Consider the following 21,562-nt stretch of genomic DNA (forward strand, 5'->3'; position numbering starts at 1 on the left):
GTCATTTCTAATGAGTAAGACACTAGGCAAATTATAAATACTAAACATTTATTATTTTTCTCATAGGAAGGTTGCAAGATTCAAACAGTAGGGCAAGGTCTTCCATTGCTGTTGGGATTTTGTTTTGTTTCTTTTAAGGGGAAAGAAAGAAGAATGAGAAACTGGTGTAAAGATAGTACCAGAAGCAGTGCAAATTTAGATTAATTTCTTTCTTACCTTCACCATCCCAGTGCTGAACTGCCAAGTTAAGCCCTTCCCAGTTAAATAAAGTCTACTTTAACACCATCCAGTTTCTCATACATGACTGAACAAGAATGACGGCTCCCCTTCTTCTTTCACTCTTCCTCTACAAGAACATACCTAGTATAGTGACAGCCTTGTAGCAACAGTAAAGCCTGGAGAAAGCTAACATGGTGACACTTCATACAAATTAAACCTGAACAGAATGAAAATTAACAAAATTTAACCTTCATTATCAGCTGTGCACAGTGCAGAGATATCCAATAATGCAGCTCACCAGTATTGTTTTTCCAGCTTCCTGTCACAAATACATTTTACACACCCACAAAAAGACAACAGAGGAAAATCATATAATCCAATAACACTTTACTTTCAGTTTTAAACTAAGGAAGGCAAGCTTTTAAACAAGAATTATTGACGTCTTATGAAAGTCCGTCATTATATATCTGGGAATGGGATGCAAGTCTTGCCTCATAACAATTGCTCACAATGGGCAAAAAAGATTCATTAAAACTACCAAAAGCCAACAGGAGAGTCGACATCAGCAGCACCCATCGCTTTCTGCACTGGCGCCGCTTACACAGATGCACAGACTAAAGTTGGCACATGCAAAGTCCCATCATTTCTGTGATCTTGTCTCAAGTAGAAGGCAGTTGCTGTGGCTTCTGGGCTCACGGGTTCCCTCCAGCAAATATATTAGAATGTTATGCTTGCAAGACCTATTTGGAAAGAAAAGGGGGCGGGGGGGGGGGGAGAAACAAGTGTTTATTCTTATACTACCTGTACTTCACTACTATTAGGACAGTTAGACACAGGAAAAGGATGCTTTGAGAATATTTTTTTTTTTTTTTTAACTTAACTGTAAAGGATTTGGTGGGAGGAAAGGAAATTAGGAAACAGGTTGATCTGTACTTTTTCAACCCTTTTTTGATTGTGATGCAGAAATTAATTTGAATAAGCCAGCCTGAAGGAGTACTGAAGTTATTCATGGCAGAATGAACAACACAGAGGCTGCTGCTGAACCTAAGGGTCTGCCCATGAAATTAAAAAGAGAAAGATGGGGAAAGCACCATTGATGATGGCAGTAGACTCACACTGGATAAAGAAAAACTGCTTTAGATTAAGGCATATCCATGCATTAGACATTTGATTATCTCCTTTGAGACTTTCTTTTTTGATGTCTAAGATATGCTGCATCACTTAACCTCAGTACCCAAAATTGTCCTAAATACTTCTCTAATTACAGCAAAGAATAATGCTGGAGATCCCAGGAATACTGGCTACTATGAATAGGTGAATTTTCTGGCCTTAGCTCCTCTAGAAATAAGTTCTGTATTTCAGTCATCACTTTTTAGCCATAAGAATCAAATGGAAAACGTGCATTTCTGCAGCTCAAAACTGTCAAAGTTGTAGGATTCAGGTCAGCAGACAGCACAAGCTAGCATCTCTGTTACAGCAGCAGCAACAGGGTACGGAACATCTAGTTTTATGAGCTGTATCAGATGCTTCGCTACTCAGTCTAGCTGCACAACTTCAGCAGAGGTTCCATCTATTCATGTTTGCTAAGGAACAGCAAATAAAATTTGTTCTTGAATACTGCTTTGTCAGGAGCAAGGGAAGGGCACAGAAGAAGAAGGGGAGGAAAAAGAGATAAACTGGCAGGCAGAGAAGTTTTCTGGAAAGACTGAAGTCCCTGAAATTGCAGACAGAAGTAGAGATAAACGACGTCTGCAACAGTTGTCTTTCTAATTTGGACAGATAATGGCTGTAGACATCCATCCTTCACCCAAACCACAATTCTTTTGATTTTATTATTTCTTAAACAGCAGCAACATGCATAATGCTATACAAAGCATAGATCAAGTCTCTCTGTTTCAAAGAAATTCCAGTCCAGGAGAGACAGAATTTTAAGAACAAAAGGAACATTTAAAGGAGTTAAGTTCAGGGGGAATTTCTTCCCCCAGAAGAAAGTAGTGTGGAAAACTTAAATCTCAGATGGATGTAAATGGGGACAGTGCAGAAGACGACTGGGCTAAGTAATACAAATTTATTTTTATGTTGTCAGGACACTGTGATTTCATATACTGTGTGCCCATATGGCACTTTACATGCATAGGATTTGTAAACCTTTCAATTAGCACTGGTAGTATAAAGCAGGCAGTTATTTAAAGTAACCCATACGGCATCTTTCAGTGTAAAAATTCTAACTCCCCTGTACTGGACAGGCTTCCTGTTGGGCAGCTCAGATGCCTATACAAACCATCAAAAGGCTGTGGAGAAACTGTCATGAGACACCACCTGGGAGGTGTTCACAACCCCATCAACGACAGAGAAGCAGACCCCATTCCTGATACGGGATACTTCTATCATACATCTGGTGTATATAGTCCCAGTCTTTCCACATAAGATTTCAATGTGAAGTGTCACCCCCTAGATGTTGGGGAACATTACCCAGATTACTGCTGTCCTTTGAAGCCCAGCAGATGCAGTAGTGCTGCATTAGTTGTTCAAACAGTTCCTTTTCATCTAGGAATTCAAGTCCTTCTATTCTGTAGGAATAAAAACAAAATTGTGATTCAAGCTGGAGTCTCAGCACAGTTTTTAATGTACTCTTCTTCATCCCATAGGAGTGAAAACTACAGCCAATAAAGCAGTTGACTTTCTAGTAAATTAATACAGGTATTTGTCCATAATGAAGATACCACCACTACTCCCAGCCTTTGTTGTCAATGTATGAAACAAGTGACCCACAACATGTTGTCAACTTCTCATCCACAGAATTTCACGTTCCAGGACTAATCTGTGTAACTTCTCACAAATACCAGTATTTGTCTTCTAATCCCTTTTACTGCATGTATGTGATCTTGCTGGATTTAAGTAGACACAATAGTACAGCCTAATGGAAGGAGATTTATCTACCAAAGGATTACAGTGAACAGTTGATGATAGTATTTTCTCCAGACAATCACAAGTCCATATTATGTCTTGGAAGAGTGATGGGTACACCAGTGCAGCTTCTAACAACTCTCCCACATGAGCTCATGATGAAGTACAAACCAAATGGTACATATAAGATCTGAGGATTTTTTCCTAAAATGGTTCCTACCTAAGATTCTTTAAGTAAGATCTTTGAATGTCTTCCACCAAACAAATGGGAGAACTTCTCCCAAGCTGTGCTTGCTTTAAAAACCTGGCACATTCCTCTCTCTCACTCTAGATTACTTGAATATTGGAGTGTTTATTTTCCATGCTAAATATTTGGAAGGGCTGCTACTGAGGATCAAAAGAGACTGAGGAGCAAAAGTTCCTAAATACACTCACAGATGTGCAAGTGCCACAGAACACTTTTGTAAAGACTTTTGTAAATAGAAAGCATTATTTGCCTCATTAATACTGAAGGACAGAGTTTACATAACCTATTTCTTGGCATTTGGAACAAGTGGAAGGAGCTGAACAGACCTAAGGTAGTCAAAAATGCTGCAAAAGTACAAGCTATGTCTCTCCATAAGTGCCATATGGTACAATCACACAGTCATCGTTCCTATTTAAACAACCTATGATTTTCAGTCTCACCTGTTCAGTTCCATGATTTGAGAAATCCCCATATGTGAATACTTATTTTCACCAAGGTAACTTGTTCAGCTAATTTAAGCTATAGTTAATGAATAACTCATAGCAACTCACAGTTCATATTATATACCTAAGAAGTTACTCATTACAAATAGTTTCCCCCTCTTTAGCTTTTCTTTAATGCAAAAAAATTTAACAAAACCCATGCAGATTACTGACTGTTACAACAGTGTTTAGTTATACCCTCTGTGTACTAAGCTCTGTCTACAGACCCAACAGTCTAGCTCGTGAAGATGATATGAATGGAAGATGCACCCATCTGTTGAGAGACAGTCACAGCACACTGTTGGGCACACCTCTCCCCTCTCTCCCTCTTTGCCTGCATAGTACAACAGGTCATAGCACTAAATTACTGCCCTGCCTTGGCTCATTACCTAAATATGCTGCCAAGGAAGAAGGGAGGGAAGATCAGAACTGGCCATTTTCCACCCACTTGTAGTAAAAAAAAACAAGTGGATAAGTAATCTTACCTAGGCCTACAAGACTGGAGCAAACACCTGGATGTCATCTCCCTCGGGGACATGAAAAGTGGCTGCCTGTTCTGAGTGTAACTTAGGACTCTGCTCCACCCATCTAGTGTTGTGGAGGCTGGATGTTTACAAGAAACATCTTAGGTACTGTAAAAACTCAACACTGCATTTCTGTAGCATCTTTTATCTGCAAATTTCTGTCATGAGATGCTTTATATCACACCCAAATAAAACATCACCACTGCCAGTCTACTCCTGGCAGCCATAACCCTCTGGATTGTTAATGTTGCTCCAGGTATTACCCTTAAAGTTCTGCAGAGCTTCAGACTCAGACATGTTCTGTCTACCTAGCTAGCATCTGCACACAGCCTCCTCTCTGTTATACTACGAGATCCCATACTACATACTGACATGAACTACCTTGGAAATGGCATCTAAGGATGACTTTTGGCCGCAAGCAAGCTATCAGTAATACCTTTTGACATCAGCCTGTGGCAAAAAGCTGTACACTTTCATCATATCAATGGCACGTGCAGTTTCCCAGCCATTTAACAGCAATCGTTCCCTCTGTAAAATAAACAAGCAGCACAGTTTTCAGTAGACTTGAGGAAAAATACCAGAGAACAATTTTTCCCCCTAAGGATTTTGTAGGCCATCTGCTTGACCTGTTCTCTGAAGAGCTCTTATACCCTTTTCTAAGCATCTGCTGCTAACTCTGCACAGAGAGGACAGTGGGATAGATGGAGCTGTGCTCTGATCTACTGCAGTTTTTGTACAACTACCAAAACTAAGTGATATCAAGCAACCATGGCACTGATAACCAGGGAACCACTGTAATGTGGATAGGAAAGGGCTTCAGTAGGTAGCAGCTGTCCCACTGCAAACCTGCTTTGGTCACTGCTCTGAGCCTTACAGTGCACACACAGAGGCAGAACTTGCAGACATATTAATTAAGTTTAATATCAAACACAGTCAGAGCTCTGCACCCCTTTACCTGAGAGTCTAAGGATCTGCAAATTTCCACGCCAGCCAGGTTACACTGTCGTCTCTGCAAGTTCTCAATCATGATCTGTCCAAACCGGTCTGTCATATTCACCTCAGGTAGAGAATGAGACAAAAGTGTTCCCCCTTCCGAAAAGAATGTAATCGCAGTGAAAAGCAGTAACTTGGTTAAACTCTTAAATTGTCTATGTCATAAAATGTACAGGATAACATTAAATTAAGTTTCACATTCTTACACCAGGTTTCATTTCCCACTGCCACAATTTTCTCAGCTACCTCATGTTTACAAGTTGAGTGTCAATTTAATGGTAACAATGCTACTGCCTTTACAGACACAGGGACTGGGCACTGAAAACTGACTCTGTTTTAAGTTGTCAGCAACTTGGTTCTGCTCTCCTAGCAGTGATTTACAGCTTGGAAGATCCTGTTACTAATTCCTGGAGCCACCTAGTTCCCCTGAGGCAGCATTTTACTTCCATACAGAGAAGCTGAGTTCATGCTGATGTGATTTTTGCTCCACTTTGCTGAAGAACAGAGAGAGGTAATTATGTAATGTTAGACACTCATATCCAACATTCAGCATCATTTCTTTTTCCTCTGTCTTATCTAAACCAATATTGTATGGTTTTCTCCACATATGCATTCTCAATTATTTTGGTTCAGCATAGTCCAGAAACTGTCTTTCAGAATAGCTGTGTATTCTTTACAATGAGCTAACAGATCTACAAGATAAAACACATTACTAAAGAAACTCAGCAGAAACTGCTGTCTATACAAAAGGATATGGCCACTCTTATTTTACAAGCTGAACTCCCACCTTGGAAAGCAATTTTTATTACAATAACGCAGGTCTAAAAATGCCATTTTTGTTTTACCTGCTCATAATTTATAAACATCGCCACTGGAAAAGTGCTTGCTGCCCACTTTAAAAGATTTGCAGATTGCTGCGGTGTCATGTAAACCAGCACACACTCCGCTACCAGAAGCGTTGGCAAACTTTAAAACAAAAAACAAAAACAAAAACAAGAGAACTATTTCTAGCAAAAGAACAAGAAAGATTATAAAGAATTATTAGCAAGCAAGTAATTTCATGTCCCCAAAATTTCTTAAAAGAACTACCCTCTTTATGAGCTAGACATTTAAGACTGAATGAAATCACTTCATCAAGTTGACTAGAACTGGGTTTTCTGGCAGTCAATAAATTAACCACAGGGGACACCCATGGTTACAAAACAGAGATATTAGGAAACAATCTCTCCTAAGTCAGCCATACTTTGAACACAGAAGAATGTGTATTCTGTAAGTTTTCTCTGAACTGTGATAGCATCAACTGAAGTGCATATTAAAATTCATTTTGTTACCTGTGTTAGAAGAATTGTACCCTATATACAAAATCCGCACTCTTTTAGAGCTCAGTAGAATCAGGAATAAAATATAAATCAAAAAAAGTTTTCTCTTAAAAAAAAAAAGTTCTAAGAATTTTAATTAGACATATTTGCTCATTATCTGTAAAATAAGCTTCACATCTTATCTAACTATAATATAACAATATACCTATCTATAATGCAATCTATAGTTTGCACATTGCCTCTTCCCCCTCCATCCACAAAAACCCAAAAATAGACATCTACACGAGTAATCTTCCTTAGAATTATGGAGTTTTATTTTAATTGCTAGAATGAACAGGAAAAAGAAAAGTCACTAGAAGCAGAAGAAATTCCACAAGGAGCAGCAATGTAGGCAAGTAAGGGAAGATTTCAAAAGATGGAAGTGTAAAGATTTAAATGGAAATTTGATGCATTCTGCTTACCCATATGCTCTCTCCCACCCAGCCAGATAGCTGCTATTTATATATCTCATATTTGAAAGGTATGTCCATCATCCACTCTAAAAACTTAACTCTTGCCCCCTCTAGAAGCCTAACGCTTGAACAATAAAATCCCAGATATTAGCTTCTGGAGTTAGGTTCTCAAAGGACTCCATGGCGATCACTTTACCAAAAGGTCTAGGGAACAGTAAGGGTTTTAAGTGGAGGTAATAGAAAATAATTACAAAGATAAAACTCTGAAATAATTTAACATTGACAGAATTATTCTTCATTTTACCAGCTAAGCTCCCAGAAATCTTGACTTGTACAGCCCTTACAATAAGGGTGGAAGATATTCACTGATCTAGGTACTGCCCATCAGTCAGCATTAAAACTAAATGCAACTGAACCAACTCTTAAAAAAGTGATTTATGACATTGACACATCTCTAGTTTAGAGAATCCCCTTGAATAACTTATGATTCTATTAACTAAATTTCAACCAAATTCAAGCAAGGGGTAACTCTTTTAGAAATCTTTAAGAGTTAAATTCATGAAGTAGAGAAAAAAAAACTCGTATGAGCTCTGAGGCAGAAAATGGCTGCTGTGGGAACTCATCCCCTCCAGGGCAAGGGATGGAGGGGGGGAAGCAAGAAAGAATTACAGCTGCTTGCCCTGCAACAAGAGCTTTACCTTGTGATCTTTTCGCACATACCCCAAAGAGAACCAACCACCAGAAACACATTCACAGAAAGGTTTATCCCCCCCCAGCATTTTAAGAACAAGCAGCAAATAGTTCTGTAATGTTTGATCTTCTCAGTAAGGACAAAAATGCAGTTTGCAGAATTGACTACGCAAGGAACAACCTTACTTCAGACTTGGAACTAGCAAGCAGTCACGGCAATGCCAGCCTGCTCAGCTCAGTGAGGCTGCATGAGGTGTCTGAACAATTCCTTCTGCTCAAAGGGCTCAGGAAAAGGTAACCATGGAAATAGCATAATGAGCACTGTATGCCCAAGCCTGACTTTATTCTCACCAGTATGCTTCCACAGGCACTCATAAAAAAAAATTTAAAAAATAAAAAAATAAAAAATAAAAAAATCTTACTGTATATCCAGGTTATGTTTCTTTAGCTTTTCTTCCAGATCTGATGAGAAACGGAGATCTGCTCCTACTATGGAATACCGACTGGAGTCTAGGCTGTGAGAATCTGCAAGTTTAAAATTTTGAGACTAACAGTTACAAATAAGGGATGCTGAAATTATAACTTAAAAAATACAAAGGAACATATGAATTTGAAGTCAAAGTTTGATTTCTTATACCTAACAAGCAACAGCAAACTCTCCTTTTTAAAACATTAATTTCCCTTATACCTAATTGTTGTGGTTTACAGATGGTGATATATTAGCATCAGACTCTGCAACAAACCTACTCTTTCACTCCCGCAGCCACTCTAATGCAGATAGGTTATCCCATCTGTTACCATGGTTTCAAGGAATGCAGAGACAAGAAGAATGTGAAGATTAAAGGCAGGGGTTTTTGTTTTGTTTGTAGAGTCTTTTTAGATGACCCAACGTATGTACATAAGGAACTACACTAAATAAAGTACATCAATTTCTGAAAAACTAAGTTAAGAGTAACCATGTTCCAAATATTAACAATAGGTATAGCTATACAAATTAACAATACATATAGCCATATAATATACATGGGTATCAGACACAGACTTGGGGGCCAAAAAAAGTTATCATTTAGCATTTTCATATAATCTAGCAATGGTATTTAAGTGTAGAGTCAAATGAGAAAAGGTATTCTGAGAAACAAATATTCACCCTGGGATGCAACAGGCAGCAAGTTCCTGTAAATGCTTTCCAACATGAAGGAGGAACTAATACTAAAGTCAAAAGACACTTTGCCATACTAGCAAAACTGTAAGGAAGCCAGCAGCAACATGAGCATCTTGCTATCAATAACTCTGACAACCAGTTGCAATCAATTCAACTAGATGAGCCCGGTTCCCATACAAAGCATTTTACAAGTGCAGCATCAAACCCACTTGAAGATGTAAAGTTCTGTGGGAATATATCAGACTGCTCTTTCACATTTTAGCTTTACTAGAGTGAACTCATTAGGACAGAAGAGCACATAATTTTCCCCTCTTACCATATGAGTGCGACGGAGCAAGCAGTAAAATAAGTAAGCTAAACAGTGGAAAAAAAAACCCAGAGTGAGCGTTTAAAGTGGTCTTGTAATGGCCAGTCAATATCCATCTGCAGTAGCAAGCTCTGGCACAGCTCCATTTGGGATCCTGCTGCAGACAGACACAGCTCCTGAATGGTAATATGGGAGCAGATGTCAAGAGCTAGGTGAAGAGAGAAAGAGAAGCCAAGTGGCTGAAGAGACAGGATGAAGGGTTTTTCCATTTCAGGAGAGGGGAAAAAAAAAGGGGGGGGGGGGCGGGGGAGGCAATTTATTAAATTACACAGTGCTCCAAACATTCTGGAAGATGTACCTCCATTTAGTTTTCAAGTGATCAACTGTTTGAAAATGGCACTAGCAAGTGAAAATAGCTGTCTTTCCAGCAACATTTCTGAACAGATACAGAAACCAGAACAGTTCATGCAGAGAGTTACAGGGGAAAAAAAGAAAAAAGAAAAAAAAGAAAAAGTTGTGCAGCAAATGATTCAACATTTTGAGTCAAAGCTTTTTTCCATGTGCATGTTCTGTAATAGCTTTACGACTTCCCACACCCTTCTATTTAAGTTATTATATCAAGGCCATGATAATGGCATCAAAAAAAGCCACACAAAAAACCCCCACCACACACAGGAAAGTATTTATATAGTGATTGGTTTGCTGTCTGGAGATACAGCACAATGAGCATCAGTCACCACAATTAGTATAAAATTAATGCAATCTTCTTGTCCAGCTTCATTGACTTGGACATACTAGTACATTAATTATAACCATAAATAAACTACAAAAATTTTTAAGTGATCCAGTAACAGAAGCAGTACAAACACTTCAGAGGTGGAAGTAAGTGTCTCTTGCTCACATGATGTTGATTCAAGCATTTTTATCACTGAAGAACAGGAAAGAGCAAAACCTCTCAAACTTTAGGTTTGAAAACTGTCCTTTAAAATGCTTCAAATTTCAGCAATCAAAATTACTAACACTGTTTTTAATAAGTCTGAATAGGCATGAACAAACCCCACAGAATATCTGTTATGCCTTGACATGGTGGGAGAGGGGATGGCCAAAGGAAGCAACCTGGGCGATTCTCAGTGCTGAGCTGTACAGCCCAACAGAGAGTTGTTTTTGGAGATGTAGGTTGTTGACAAGTGAAAATAAACAGCCATATAGCCATAGCATGCTTATTCGAAGGTAACTGGAAAAAAAACCTAAACACCAAACTAGAACAGGTTTCTTTAAAGCTGATTTGGTTCATATTTGGATGTATTTGGAAACATTCTTTAAACCTTAAAGCCAAATATACTTAATGACTTAATACAGGACTCCTTGCAGCAGAAACTTTTAAAAGGCCAAGAAAGCTGATGAGGAATGGATTGTCTTCCTCTCTTCAAAAGCCTTTTACTCCAAATGCAGTAACTTCACTTCCATTTCCAGTATCCAGACTGCCTGGTTCTCCCTTCTTTGGTCCATTCAAACAGAATGTACTTGTTCCTCCACACATTTTCCTGCCAGCTTCCCTCAACTCTCCAGTGATGGTTGTTGGCAAACACAACCAGAGATAGTACCGAGGCAGAGCTGCACACACATTATACACAAGCTGATACAATTGCTGAAAATTGTACATATCTGAAAGCACCTCATTAAATATCTCCATAATTCATATATTTCAACATTTATGATTAATACTTTTATCTTGAAGGAAATCTTAGGGAAAAATATGAAATTTACACTAGGTAATTTTAAAATGCAAAAAAGAGAGGCAAAAGGAGAAAAAGCAAGAGGAAAGAGTTTAAGCTAAGCCTCTTCCAAACTTCCTTGTAAGATTTTCTGCTAGCTTCCACCTTTGGCCTATAAAGGGCATTAAAAAAAATCCTTTTGTATATGAAGTCAAAGAGATGAAGAGCTCATGCTTAACTAGGTAAATAACTTCAAGATTTTTAAATCAGACTGACGACTGCTCCATCACTTCACACTTAGATAGCAGACACTCACTTATTGCAAGGCAATGGCAGCTGCCAGTAGCTGGAATTGCCATTGTTCCCAGCCTGGAGGCTAAAGTTGAAGTACAGCCATAAACACTCCAGAAAATAACGTACTGCTAGTTCATGGTCTGGCACCAATATCTACTTTATTGCAGAGTTTGATGCTTGAAGCATGAAAATTTGCAAATACACTGCCACCCTGACTGAGCAGCATTGGTGCAAACGTATTTTACAATACCTGCCTACCTACAGAGCAGCAGAAAAAGAAAAAGCGAGTTTCAGCTTGGCAGCAACTGTCACATGGTCTCCATTGATTTCTTCTTATGAACAAGAAGTTTCTTTTAACTGAATCAATGGGTTTTTTGTTAAAAAAAACCTACTTTTTTGTTTTCTTACTGTAATCTCACTCTTCTGAAGGTGTCTGCCACAGTGACCTCCCCACAGACAAGAGCCCTGCACGCTCCATCAGATGTCTGCCGCTGCCAGGAGCACTGCTGCCTTCCCTCCTGGCTGGGCCAGAGAACACCACCCATACTGCACTAACATGCAAGTCAGTGATAGTTTTCAAATAATTAGGGCCACCTTGTTGTGACTCAGGCCAACTGCCCTAATGCTGGCACAGCCAGCAACATTTGGTGGCTTAATCCATTGAAAATCTCATATTTCAAGCACTAACTCCTACCCAGGTGCCAATACTTCATGTTGGTTTTTCGCAAAGATGTTTGGTCATAATGTTCTTTTCTAGAGCATGGAGCTCCCTTATGGTTTTCTTTGTGATGCTCACACTCAGCCCATTCAGTTATGTACAAAGTTTCTCTCTTGTACTTGTCTAAAGCGAAGGTTTGAGAAACCCCAGATTCAGATTTCATTTGAGAAATACAAGGGAGGGGAGAGTGAAGGAGAGAAGGAAAACAAGGCCCACCACTCCAGCCCACTTCATCTACCCACCGCAGACTCTCTCAACCTAGGTGCACACTTTTGTTATCCGTGCATAATGCAACGGAGAACGTTTCACTCTCATCATACCACTTGTATGTGTATTCTCCATGGCTTTTGGCACAGAAGTAACAATACAAGTAGTTCGAAATTGGACATCATTGCAGTAACTGAATAGTAGCAGGTGTTGCTTACAGTTGCGTTTTGACCTCACTGCAATAAAATTTTTCTTCATGGACACATGCTACCAGCAAGTAAATGTTCTGTTTTATGGTGGCCCTCAGGCACTCACCCGCTACCTTAATCCATCTGCTGAAGCAGCATTATGGAATCTCAGGTGCAAGAAGCACAGCGCTTCCCCTGCTACAAGAATTCAGAGTTTTCTTACTCTCTTCTCAGACTAGTGAAACAATTTCCTGGAAGTTTTCCAAGAGACAGCATGCAGGATACTATTGACTCAAACTGATTTCATTAGGATTTTCATCCTAAGGTATCTTTGGCAGCTTTACAACCAACCAGCCCATACAACCTATTCTGCAGGCTCACAGGCACGATATAGTATTGGTCTCACGCAGGTTGTTTAACTACAACATCAGAATAGGGTACGTGTCAAAACACAAAGAAATTGAGTCTTGCAAGCACAGGATCATCCCCAACGCAAGGCATGCAAGCCACCAAGACGGCAACACCCCCAACATCTGCGTTGAGTCACAAGCAAGTTTGGAAATGTAGGGAAAAGGAAGTTAAAACAACCAACTCCCAAAGCTGGGCTAGACAGGGGCAGAATGTGTAGGAGTGGCACTGAAAGGTAATAGTTCATTGAAGTGAATTTGCACTTGCAAGGTAGCAAAGGTGGAGTACTAACTTCCCAACACTAGCAACTGCATCATAAACTAGATAGTGCCACTGAACTTTGAAAACAATTTAAGTTGATATTGCCACAGCAATGTCAAATTACTGCACAAATTCACTGCTTTCCCCTGGAGATCTAACATTCCCTAGGAAACCACAGAGCTGTTCAATGACAAGTGTCATCTTGCTGCATTCAAGGGCAGAGGCCACAAATACCTATACTTGAATTGCAAGCCATGCTGTCATTGCTTTGTGTAAAGGGCAAGGAGAAAGGAGACGTTGCCCTGAAGCCAATAAAATTGTCTATTAGCACTAGGTTCATGAAATGAAAACATTTAGCATGAGGAGAAAAGCAGTACGAGAACAAAAGTCATGTCAATTGACATTTACAACAACTCAAAAATCAAATTCCAAAGCATCTAAACAAATTATTCCTGGTATACATGAGACAGCAGTGTGGAACTGATTTGAGGGGGATGGGGACAGGACAGGACAATCTCCCCCCACCAAGATTCTAAAATCCTGGTCCATATCCCCACCCCAAAACCCACAAAAACGAGTAACATTTCCCTACCTGGAAATGCTGCTTCATTATGCCCCACTACACTCCCTATGACAGGTATTCCCAGAACATTGCGTTAGTCTAACAGCTGTATCGAGTCAGACCAAAGGTCCCCCTAGCATGGTATCCTGCCTCTCACAGATGCCAACAGCAGCTACCTAGGGAAAAGACAAAAAGAGGGCAAACATGTACTACTAATACTGGCATCTGTGTCGTTTTCTATCTTTTTTTCTAAGAATCCTTAAATTTTATTTGGATTTCTGGACCATTACTGAGCCAATGTTTTCATGTATCTATTTATTATAATACCCAGATCTTGTACGCAGGCAGCAATAATCAGCCAGAAGTCTATCTTTTACATGTGAGGCACAAACTATTTTTTCCACCCATGTGCATCACTTTATATTAATCTGCATTGAATTTATCACCAAGTCGCCAATTTCACAAGATTCTTCTACAGTTCTTTACCACTCTGAAGAGTTTGGACTTGCCAACAAGCTGCCACTTACTAATCACTCTATTTTCCCAACCATTTCTTAGTGTTGAACAACAACATATCCTCAAGCACAGATCTCCACCTCCCTCCATAATGAAAATTAACAACATATGCCTACCCTCCATCCCCAGCTCTTTATCCATATGAGAACCATTCCCTCCCCCCATGACAACTGTGCAATTTCTTTGGCACGGGACACTGTCAAAACACATTTTTTTAAATTCAAGCACTATATTAATTGGATGGCCTTTTCCAATATATCTGTTGACTCCTACAGAGAACTCCAATAGGTTTGTGAGGCATAACTTACCTTTACAAAAGCCATGTTGACTCTTTCTCAATACATTATATTATTCCTGTGTTCCACTAAGTCTGTCTGTTAGAGTTTCTACTAATTTGTCCAGTAGAGACACCAGTCCTACTGGCTTGTAGTTCCCTGGATTTCTCCTGGAGCCCATTTGAGTCACAGCCGCCACCTTCCAGTTCTCAGGTACTAAGACAGTTTTAAAATGAGAGGGTATATACCAGTTAGTAGCTGAGCGAATTCATTGTCAAGTTCCTTTAGATCTGTAAGAAATCTCTATTCAGCTGTTTGATTTGTCTACTTAGTCCACAGCCTCTTCTGGTGGCACTTCCACATGAAGCAGTTCCATTAACATGTCCTTAAATGAGAGTTCCCAGATGGATTTCACTCGAACTGACCGGTGGTTATCAAGTGCCAGTTCAAACTGGGATTCCGCAACAGACTTCCACCATCTCCAAACACCTGGACATTATGCTACATCCCAAAGATCTCAGTGTAGTAGAGCCTACATCAGCCTGGTTACAGTAAAATTACTACTCTAAAGTATTTAAAAACCAGCACTGAGAAAGAACAAGAGAAACAGCTTTAGAGAAATAAGCCACTCCAATACATTCAAACAGTGATACATTAATTGCTGTTGACTGCTGCTTGCTAATTAGTAGCTTTTGATTACAATACACCACTGCAACTTGATAACTTTGCAGTTCTTTTCCTGTACTAGACATATCTACAGCTGTTCAGTAACACAAACACTATCAAACCCTTCTGATCAACCTTGCATTAATGCCTTTTTAAGAGTGCTTATGCAGCATATTTCATTATATATAAAAGATATGTTATAAGGTCTCCTAGCTGAAACACAGTGGCACTTAGGAGCCCCTTTTCTGGGATGAGGCACTGGGCTTTCATCTTTTGAGACCTGAATGTACAACAGAGAATTCTGCCATTCAGACGACATCTAAAAGGTTGGTAAGTTAAGACCCTCTAATACGCAGCAATAGAATGTGCATAATATGCTTAAATATGCACAATCAACTCAGTATGTGGCAATACTCTGATCCAAGTTAAAAGCACTAAAAGAGCCTTGGGGCGAAGCACCCACACCTTGCTACTGGCAGCACGAGCACACTTCCTCACTCTCTGTACTCTTCCTCACTCTTTGGAAGGCCCTTTCAAGCCCTCCAGACCCTTAGCTAGAATTGTGCTTATTAAAAGCACCTATACATGTTATCATATCAGGGAACATAAAATATTGCTAGCTCTGTTTTAGAGTCACATCTGCTAACACAAATTAGTTGGTATGGTAGATGTAGATAATTACTGTTCCTCCTAAAGGGTCCAAAGCAGCTACTATAGCACAGTATCTGCTATTCAGGCACTGAAACCATTACTCAATGGAACCCAGCTTTTTTTCCACAAGAGGTTTGCGAATTACAGTCCTGCCACAAACATAACGAGGCTATAAGCCGCAACAGTACAATCACATGACACCACCTGAATCTAATATCTTCTTAATCCTAAAATGTAACAAATGGCACTGGCTCCTGGGAATGGACTTTGCAGGCTGCATTTCTTCTGTGAAGACTCCGCTAAATGTGAAGACATGTGCTCTTAATGAGACAGCAAGAAGATAGAGGAAAACACTCAATAGATATTTTAATCCAGTATACATGACTATCAGTAGCATTTTTCCTTTTCTGTGACAGAAAAGAAAATATAACTTCAGCTACATATGAGAGAAAAAGGAGAAAAACCCAACAACTTTCTGTCAGAATAAAACCACTTCAAGAGAAGATGTTTCTAACATGACACAGAACAAATGGGCAGGAGTCTGTAAGAGAAGAAAAAAGCCTCTTTTCCCTCCCAATTCTCTGTCCAAACAGCATTTCAAACATTAAAAGCCTGCCCACATAGCAGAACAAAATGATCAGAAAAGTTTAAAAAGTGCTGCAGTACATTGCTGACTTACTTTTAAGATGACTCACCTATTAGAAGAGAGTCCCCTGAATGGGATTCCATAATTGGTTTTGACAGGGGAGGTTTTGATCTGTGGGAAGAAGGAAGAAGCATCTCTGAGCAGTTAAGCTTGTTTAACAGTGTGCTTACAATTTTTTTTTTCTTTTAACATATATATATGTGTGAATGTGTTAAAAACAGACAAGAGAATACCTCTGCCCTCTACTGGAAATACAAACGTTTGCAAGTTAGACTTAGTAAGTTGCAATTGAGTTTTATGCCTAATGACTCTTAAGTTTTGAGGTAATCTTTCAAGAGAAATCCAGGCACTCTCTTCAGGTATCCTCCATAAGCCTTAGTGTATTCATTCCAACGGAATATTCGCGCATAGTACCAGCTATCCTACCTCTCTAACTGAACATGCAAGTCTGGGAATTTACTACTGTCTTCAACAGTAACAGAAGACTTAATCGCCTCTAATCAATGTGAGGCTTCCCCTGCCCATTATACTTTACATAATTAAGAATAAAGTCTGCTTGCCTCCCTAAAGCTTCCAGATATGAACCTCTCCAATTTGGAATAGTGGCTGCACAGTCACATGTATGACTTGCCTGCATAATGAAACCTTTGTTCTAAATCCTAGAGCATAAAGAGTTTCTCAGAAGAGAGATGAAATAATTGTAGGTTGCAATTCATGACATTTTGCTGAATTACATTCAGTTTCACATAGCTAAACATAGGCATTATACTTACTTGATATTATGTATTTTTCTTGCAACTATCATTGGAAAATCCACTTCGAAATATTTTCTAGGGAGAAGATTTTCATCCTGAGAATTGGAGTAAGACTCTAGAATTAGGGGTATTCAAGCTTCACATGCACATAACAAGAAGATATAACTTTAAGTCCTAAGCAGTTTTGTTTTAGTTTACACTGGCATTTGTAACAGTAGTATAACTTAATGTCCCACCACTTAAAAAAAACCAAACCAAACAACAAAAACAGTTGCGAGACATTAGAATGTCCTCTAAGCATTAAGGAAATTATTTAACATTTTATGTAATGCAGCAATCCTAGACACCAGATCACTGAAACATATATTCCAACAACATATTATCAGGATTTAGAAGCGTACAGCAACAGTAAACTATTACGACATTTACCATGCACCTTCAGCTTATTCTTCTAAGAACAAGAACATTTTTCACAGGTTTACATAGAAAGTGACCACATTCCACAATTCGCCCTCAAATCAACAGTCAGACTACAAGTGCACCAGTATTCCTTTACTACAAAAAAGGGGAAAAACTCTTCATTTCATGTTGTCAGTATTTGACACCCTGATAGATAAGCTGTACCAAGTTTCTCCCTATGCAGCAATCCTTTTGTGATGGATATGTACTGCTAGTTCTAGCTTGTCAACCTCATGAGTTTCTGAACAGCAGATTAAATCAGTAGTCAGAACACTGAAGTGCTCTGTTAACTGGGTCCCATCTTCTGTACGTTAATTATACCACACCTGCTCTTTACGAGGAGAAAGAATTGGAATTACAGGCCCCACTTTTATTAACTTTTGAAATCACTGTTACAGGAAAGTTAATAAAACTGTGTATTGACATAGTTTTCACAGGAATGTAGGTAAGAAAAAAGCTTCACATCTCAGAAAAAATTCATTATTTTTTCCCTTCCACTGACTGAAACATAATAAATTGTGACCAAGCAAAATATGACTGGCCTTCTTGAGCTTTCTTCCAGAAACCAAATTTACAAATCTAAATGCTAATGAGAAGACAAGATGACTTAGTGGTGTGTTTACTCAGAACGATACTCTCATATAATATCTGAATAGTCTGAATTTTTATGAATTACATACATGCATACAGACATATATATTTACATATACAAAACTCACATTTATATAAATAATTCAGGAACATCTAAATAAAGCCCGTACAGTCCTGTACTTTGGTACCTTATTCCTGTTTAAATATAGGATAAAAAAGTGAAATCTTAAGGCTTAAAGAGGACAGCAAAATATGGATTTCAAGCTCTGTTCCTGAAAGTCCACTAGAGGTCAGCTTCGTGTCACACACTTTTTGGTAAAAGCCAGTGAAAACCGCAGCCCCTCCTGTGCACCGAGGTTTAAAGGTACCTAAACTGATTCTAAGCAAGCTGAGAACTGAGGCAGACCAGCCAGGGAAGTCTGCTGCAGTACTCAGCCTTGCTGCACACCTCCACGTTGTACTACAGAGTGCAGCACCATTAAGCCCTCACAGAAGAGTGCTTCAAATGTCCACACAAATCTTTGTCTTCAGCCCAGTTTGTTGCTCTCGGCTATCATTACCTTTAATCTCCAGAATAGGGTATCCATGCCAGCACCAAGATTAACAATTTGACAGTTGCAGTCTGTCTTCTTTAGAAAAGCTTTAATCAGATAACTGACTCCATGAACACGAGCATAATAGCCTGTTGACAAAAAAAAAAAAAAAAAAAGTTTGGTTTTAATTGTTATTTTCATATAATACTTGAAGTTTAACAGTCATTAAGATTTTTAGGTAGTCTATTTAAAAAATGATATTTCTTAGGAAGAATAACAGACTCTTTTTAAGATAGCTAAGGGTTTTGTGGTTTGGGTTTTGGTTTTTTTTATTACTAACAAAATCTGATGCACTGATAAAACAGGATTCCTTGGGTAAACAGAAGTTTTAGTCAAGTTTCACCTCAAACTGAGCAGAATAATTCTAGCTGGTGTGCACACTTTTGCAAAGACCAGAGCTGACATGCCCTGCTGTCCTGGGTCAAATCAACATTTTTGATTACTTTGTAGAGATTACTGCATGCTGAGACACACAGAGACATTCCATTCAGAATACAGAAAGCAAAGGATAAGAGTTTTGATTTAAAGAATAATCTTTAAAAGACCAGATACAGCATGGAATTATTACTGTGAAGAAAACTTGTCTCATTCTTTTACATATTTCCTACACTCCATAATACCCAGTATATAGAGGTTTTGTCAGGTGCTCTTCAAGCCCAGTCAAGAACACGTTTGCACTGCCTTCACTCACATTCACATGGCAACTTGCCTCTATTGATTTCGGGTGCTTTTCTTTCTTTGGCTTGTCTCACAAAATACTGGATGTAAGGGTCCTTCCAGTAGCCAACACTTACAGCAAACCTGTCCAGCAGAGGTGGGAGAAAAAAAAAAAAAAAAGAATTATGAAATAAGGCCACCAAGATTTACTCTAAAAGATATACAGGCTGAAAGGGTCGCTCTCTGACCCGAGTGCGTACATGCAGACACAGTTTTAAAAAAATCTGTTGAATCTGTCAAACTATTTTAATTAAGAAGTTATATGAAGTCTAGTTAAAAATTTTGGCTGCTGCCATATTAAATGAGCATCTTTTTAATAGCCTCTGCACTGTCTGATGATCTCCTGCAAGCAAAGACCCCAATCTCAAATATTTCCTTCTCGAGGACCCAGCAAACAGACGAATTGTCTGTCTAAAGTTCCTTAGACCACACACAAAGCATGCTTTATTTCTACACATCATTACCTTACAAGCTGTTTGCACTTATTCCAGAGCTTCTACATATCACTTTAAGACCAACAACAGTGCTGTTCTATTCTAATAGAACTTACTAGCTTCACAACTGATTTTAAAAGGTAAACTCTCAAAACCAGACTCAACCACCCAACACTTTCCTGCTACACCAATAACAAAAGGATACAACAAAAAGCCAGCAATGACAGAAGTTAAACTCACACCCATGCACAACAGGGCAACAAAACTCATCACCCTCCCAGCACCCATCCTCCAGAGGAGAAGTAAAGAATTCTGAAAAATATCAGGATGGTTTTTTTTCCCCCGAGCTATCCAACATTACTGAAATTTCTGACCCCTGCTACTAGACAGGATAATTCTAGCTATCACTGTATGCTGTTTTATACACAAACCCTAAGCTGAAAATGGGGCAGGTGTTTAATAACAGGAGCAGGAAAGTTTAGAGCAAACCTGCGGGCTCGAGTGAAAAGCGCCTTGAGAGCAGACGCCCACCCCTTCAGAGCGGACCCCCGACCCTCTTTTGAAGTTTGTCCTCCCACCTACAGCTGAACTTCCCCTACAGCTGTACGCCTTTCGGTGGGTTTCCCCGGCCAGCCGGCCCTTGCAGCCGCTCGGGCCCCGGGTGACGCTCTCGGCCTCGGTGCAGACAGACAAAAGACACCGGCACCGCCGGGCACGGCGGCACCCGCCAAAAGAAGGGGCTCTCGCCCCTCTCCCCCCCCCAGCCCGGCTTCCCGGGAGCCAGTCTGTGCCTCGCCGCCCACCTCGTCCTCTCCGCCGGCCCTCACCCCCTCCACCATCGCCCCAGGGCCGGGCAACCTCCGCCGTCCCCCCCGCACCGAGCCGCGGCCCGATGCGGGGGGGGGTGACGGCGGAGGGGCCCGGCACGGCCGACCTCACCCCGCCCCGCCGCTCCCCTCTCCGCCAAGCACCGCTACCGTTTGCAGACGGACGCGTCCTCGCACGTGCCCCGGACCGCCTCGTCCGCCTCGTCGAGGCCGGCGGCGGAGAGGGGGTCACGGGCAGCGGCCGCCATGGGGGGCGCAAAGGGCCGGGCCCGGGGAGCAGCGCGCCTGGATCGGCCGCCCGCCGCTGCCGCCACCGCCCCTACGGCCCGCCCCCCGCCCCCCTTCATTGGGCGACCTCCGCAGGGCGGCCCGCCGCAGCTCGCTAGCGATTGGTCCGCGATCTCGTCCGTTCCCATAGAGTCCAATGAGAGAGAGAGGGCTGTACCGCCCCGCCCAGGAAACGGCGGCGGTACCACAAAGGAAGCTGGGAGCGGTAGTCTTGGGGGACGCTCAGCGGTAACGCCGCGGGGGGGGCGGGACGGGGGTGGGTACCGGGGCTGTCCGCTCCCCGCCGTGCACCGAGCCCGGCCCAGCTACCGCTCCTGAAGCGGCAACGCTCCGCGCTCCTGAGAGAGCAGCGTGAGCGGAGGAGCCACCTTCGCGCTCCCCGAGCCCTGACATCCGGGTTCTCCGGCCGCCCCGCCCCTCCGGGGGACCCGGCTGTTTCCCCCCATGCGGACACGTGATGGTGTGGGCGGGGCCGGAAGCGGCGGTAGG

At 40.8% G+C, this 21,562-nt stretch overlaps 1 protein-coding gene across 1 annotated transcript; it reads right to left on the reverse strand.

Moving 5' to 3' along the window:
- Nucleotides 1-589: 589 nt before the first annotated feature.
- On the reverse strand, nucleotides 590-21,110 carry LCMT1 (leucine carboxyl methyltransferase 1). Its single transcript, XM_075058427.1, has 11 exons — nucleotides 20,936-21,110; nucleotides 19,517-19,608; nucleotides 18,775-18,896; nucleotides 17,183-17,259; nucleotides 16,459-16,520; nucleotides 8,256-8,358; nucleotides 6,218-6,338; nucleotides 5,335-5,436; nucleotides 4,816-4,907; nucleotides 2,692-2,789; nucleotides 590-959 (listed from the first exon to the last, which is right to left on the reverse strand). The coding sequence occupies exons 1-11, from the start codon at nucleotides 21,031-21,033 to the stop codon at nucleotides 937-939; spliced, it is 990 nt and encodes a 329-aa protein (XP_074914528.1). The 5' UTR covers nucleotides 21,034-21,110; the 3' UTR covers nucleotides 590-936.
- Between the last annotated feature and the right edge of the window lie 452 nt (nucleotides 21,111-21,562).

Source organism: Buteo buteo, chromosome 27 (assembly GCF_964188355.1).
Source record: "Buteo buteo chromosome 27, bButBut1.hap1.1, whole genome shotgun sequence".
Lineage (NCBI taxonomy): Eukaryota > Metazoa > Chordata > Aves > Accipitriformes > Accipitridae > Buteo > Buteo buteo.

Bases quoted from the DNA above. Each gene is read 5' to 3' on its own strand.
- LCMT1 (XM_075058427.1), bottom strand. From the start codon at position 21,033: ATGGCGGCCGCTGCCCGTGACCCCCTCTCCGCCGCCGGCCTCGACGAG. The intron at 8,359-16,458 runs GTGAGTCATCTT...TTAAACTTGCAG, and splicing joins AGGGGACTCTCTTCTAATAG to ATTCTCACAGCCTAGACTCC. The intron at 2,790-4,815 runs GTATTACTGATA...TTATTCCTACAG, and splicing joins CCACAGGCTGATGTCAAAAG to AATAGAAGGACTTGAATTCC.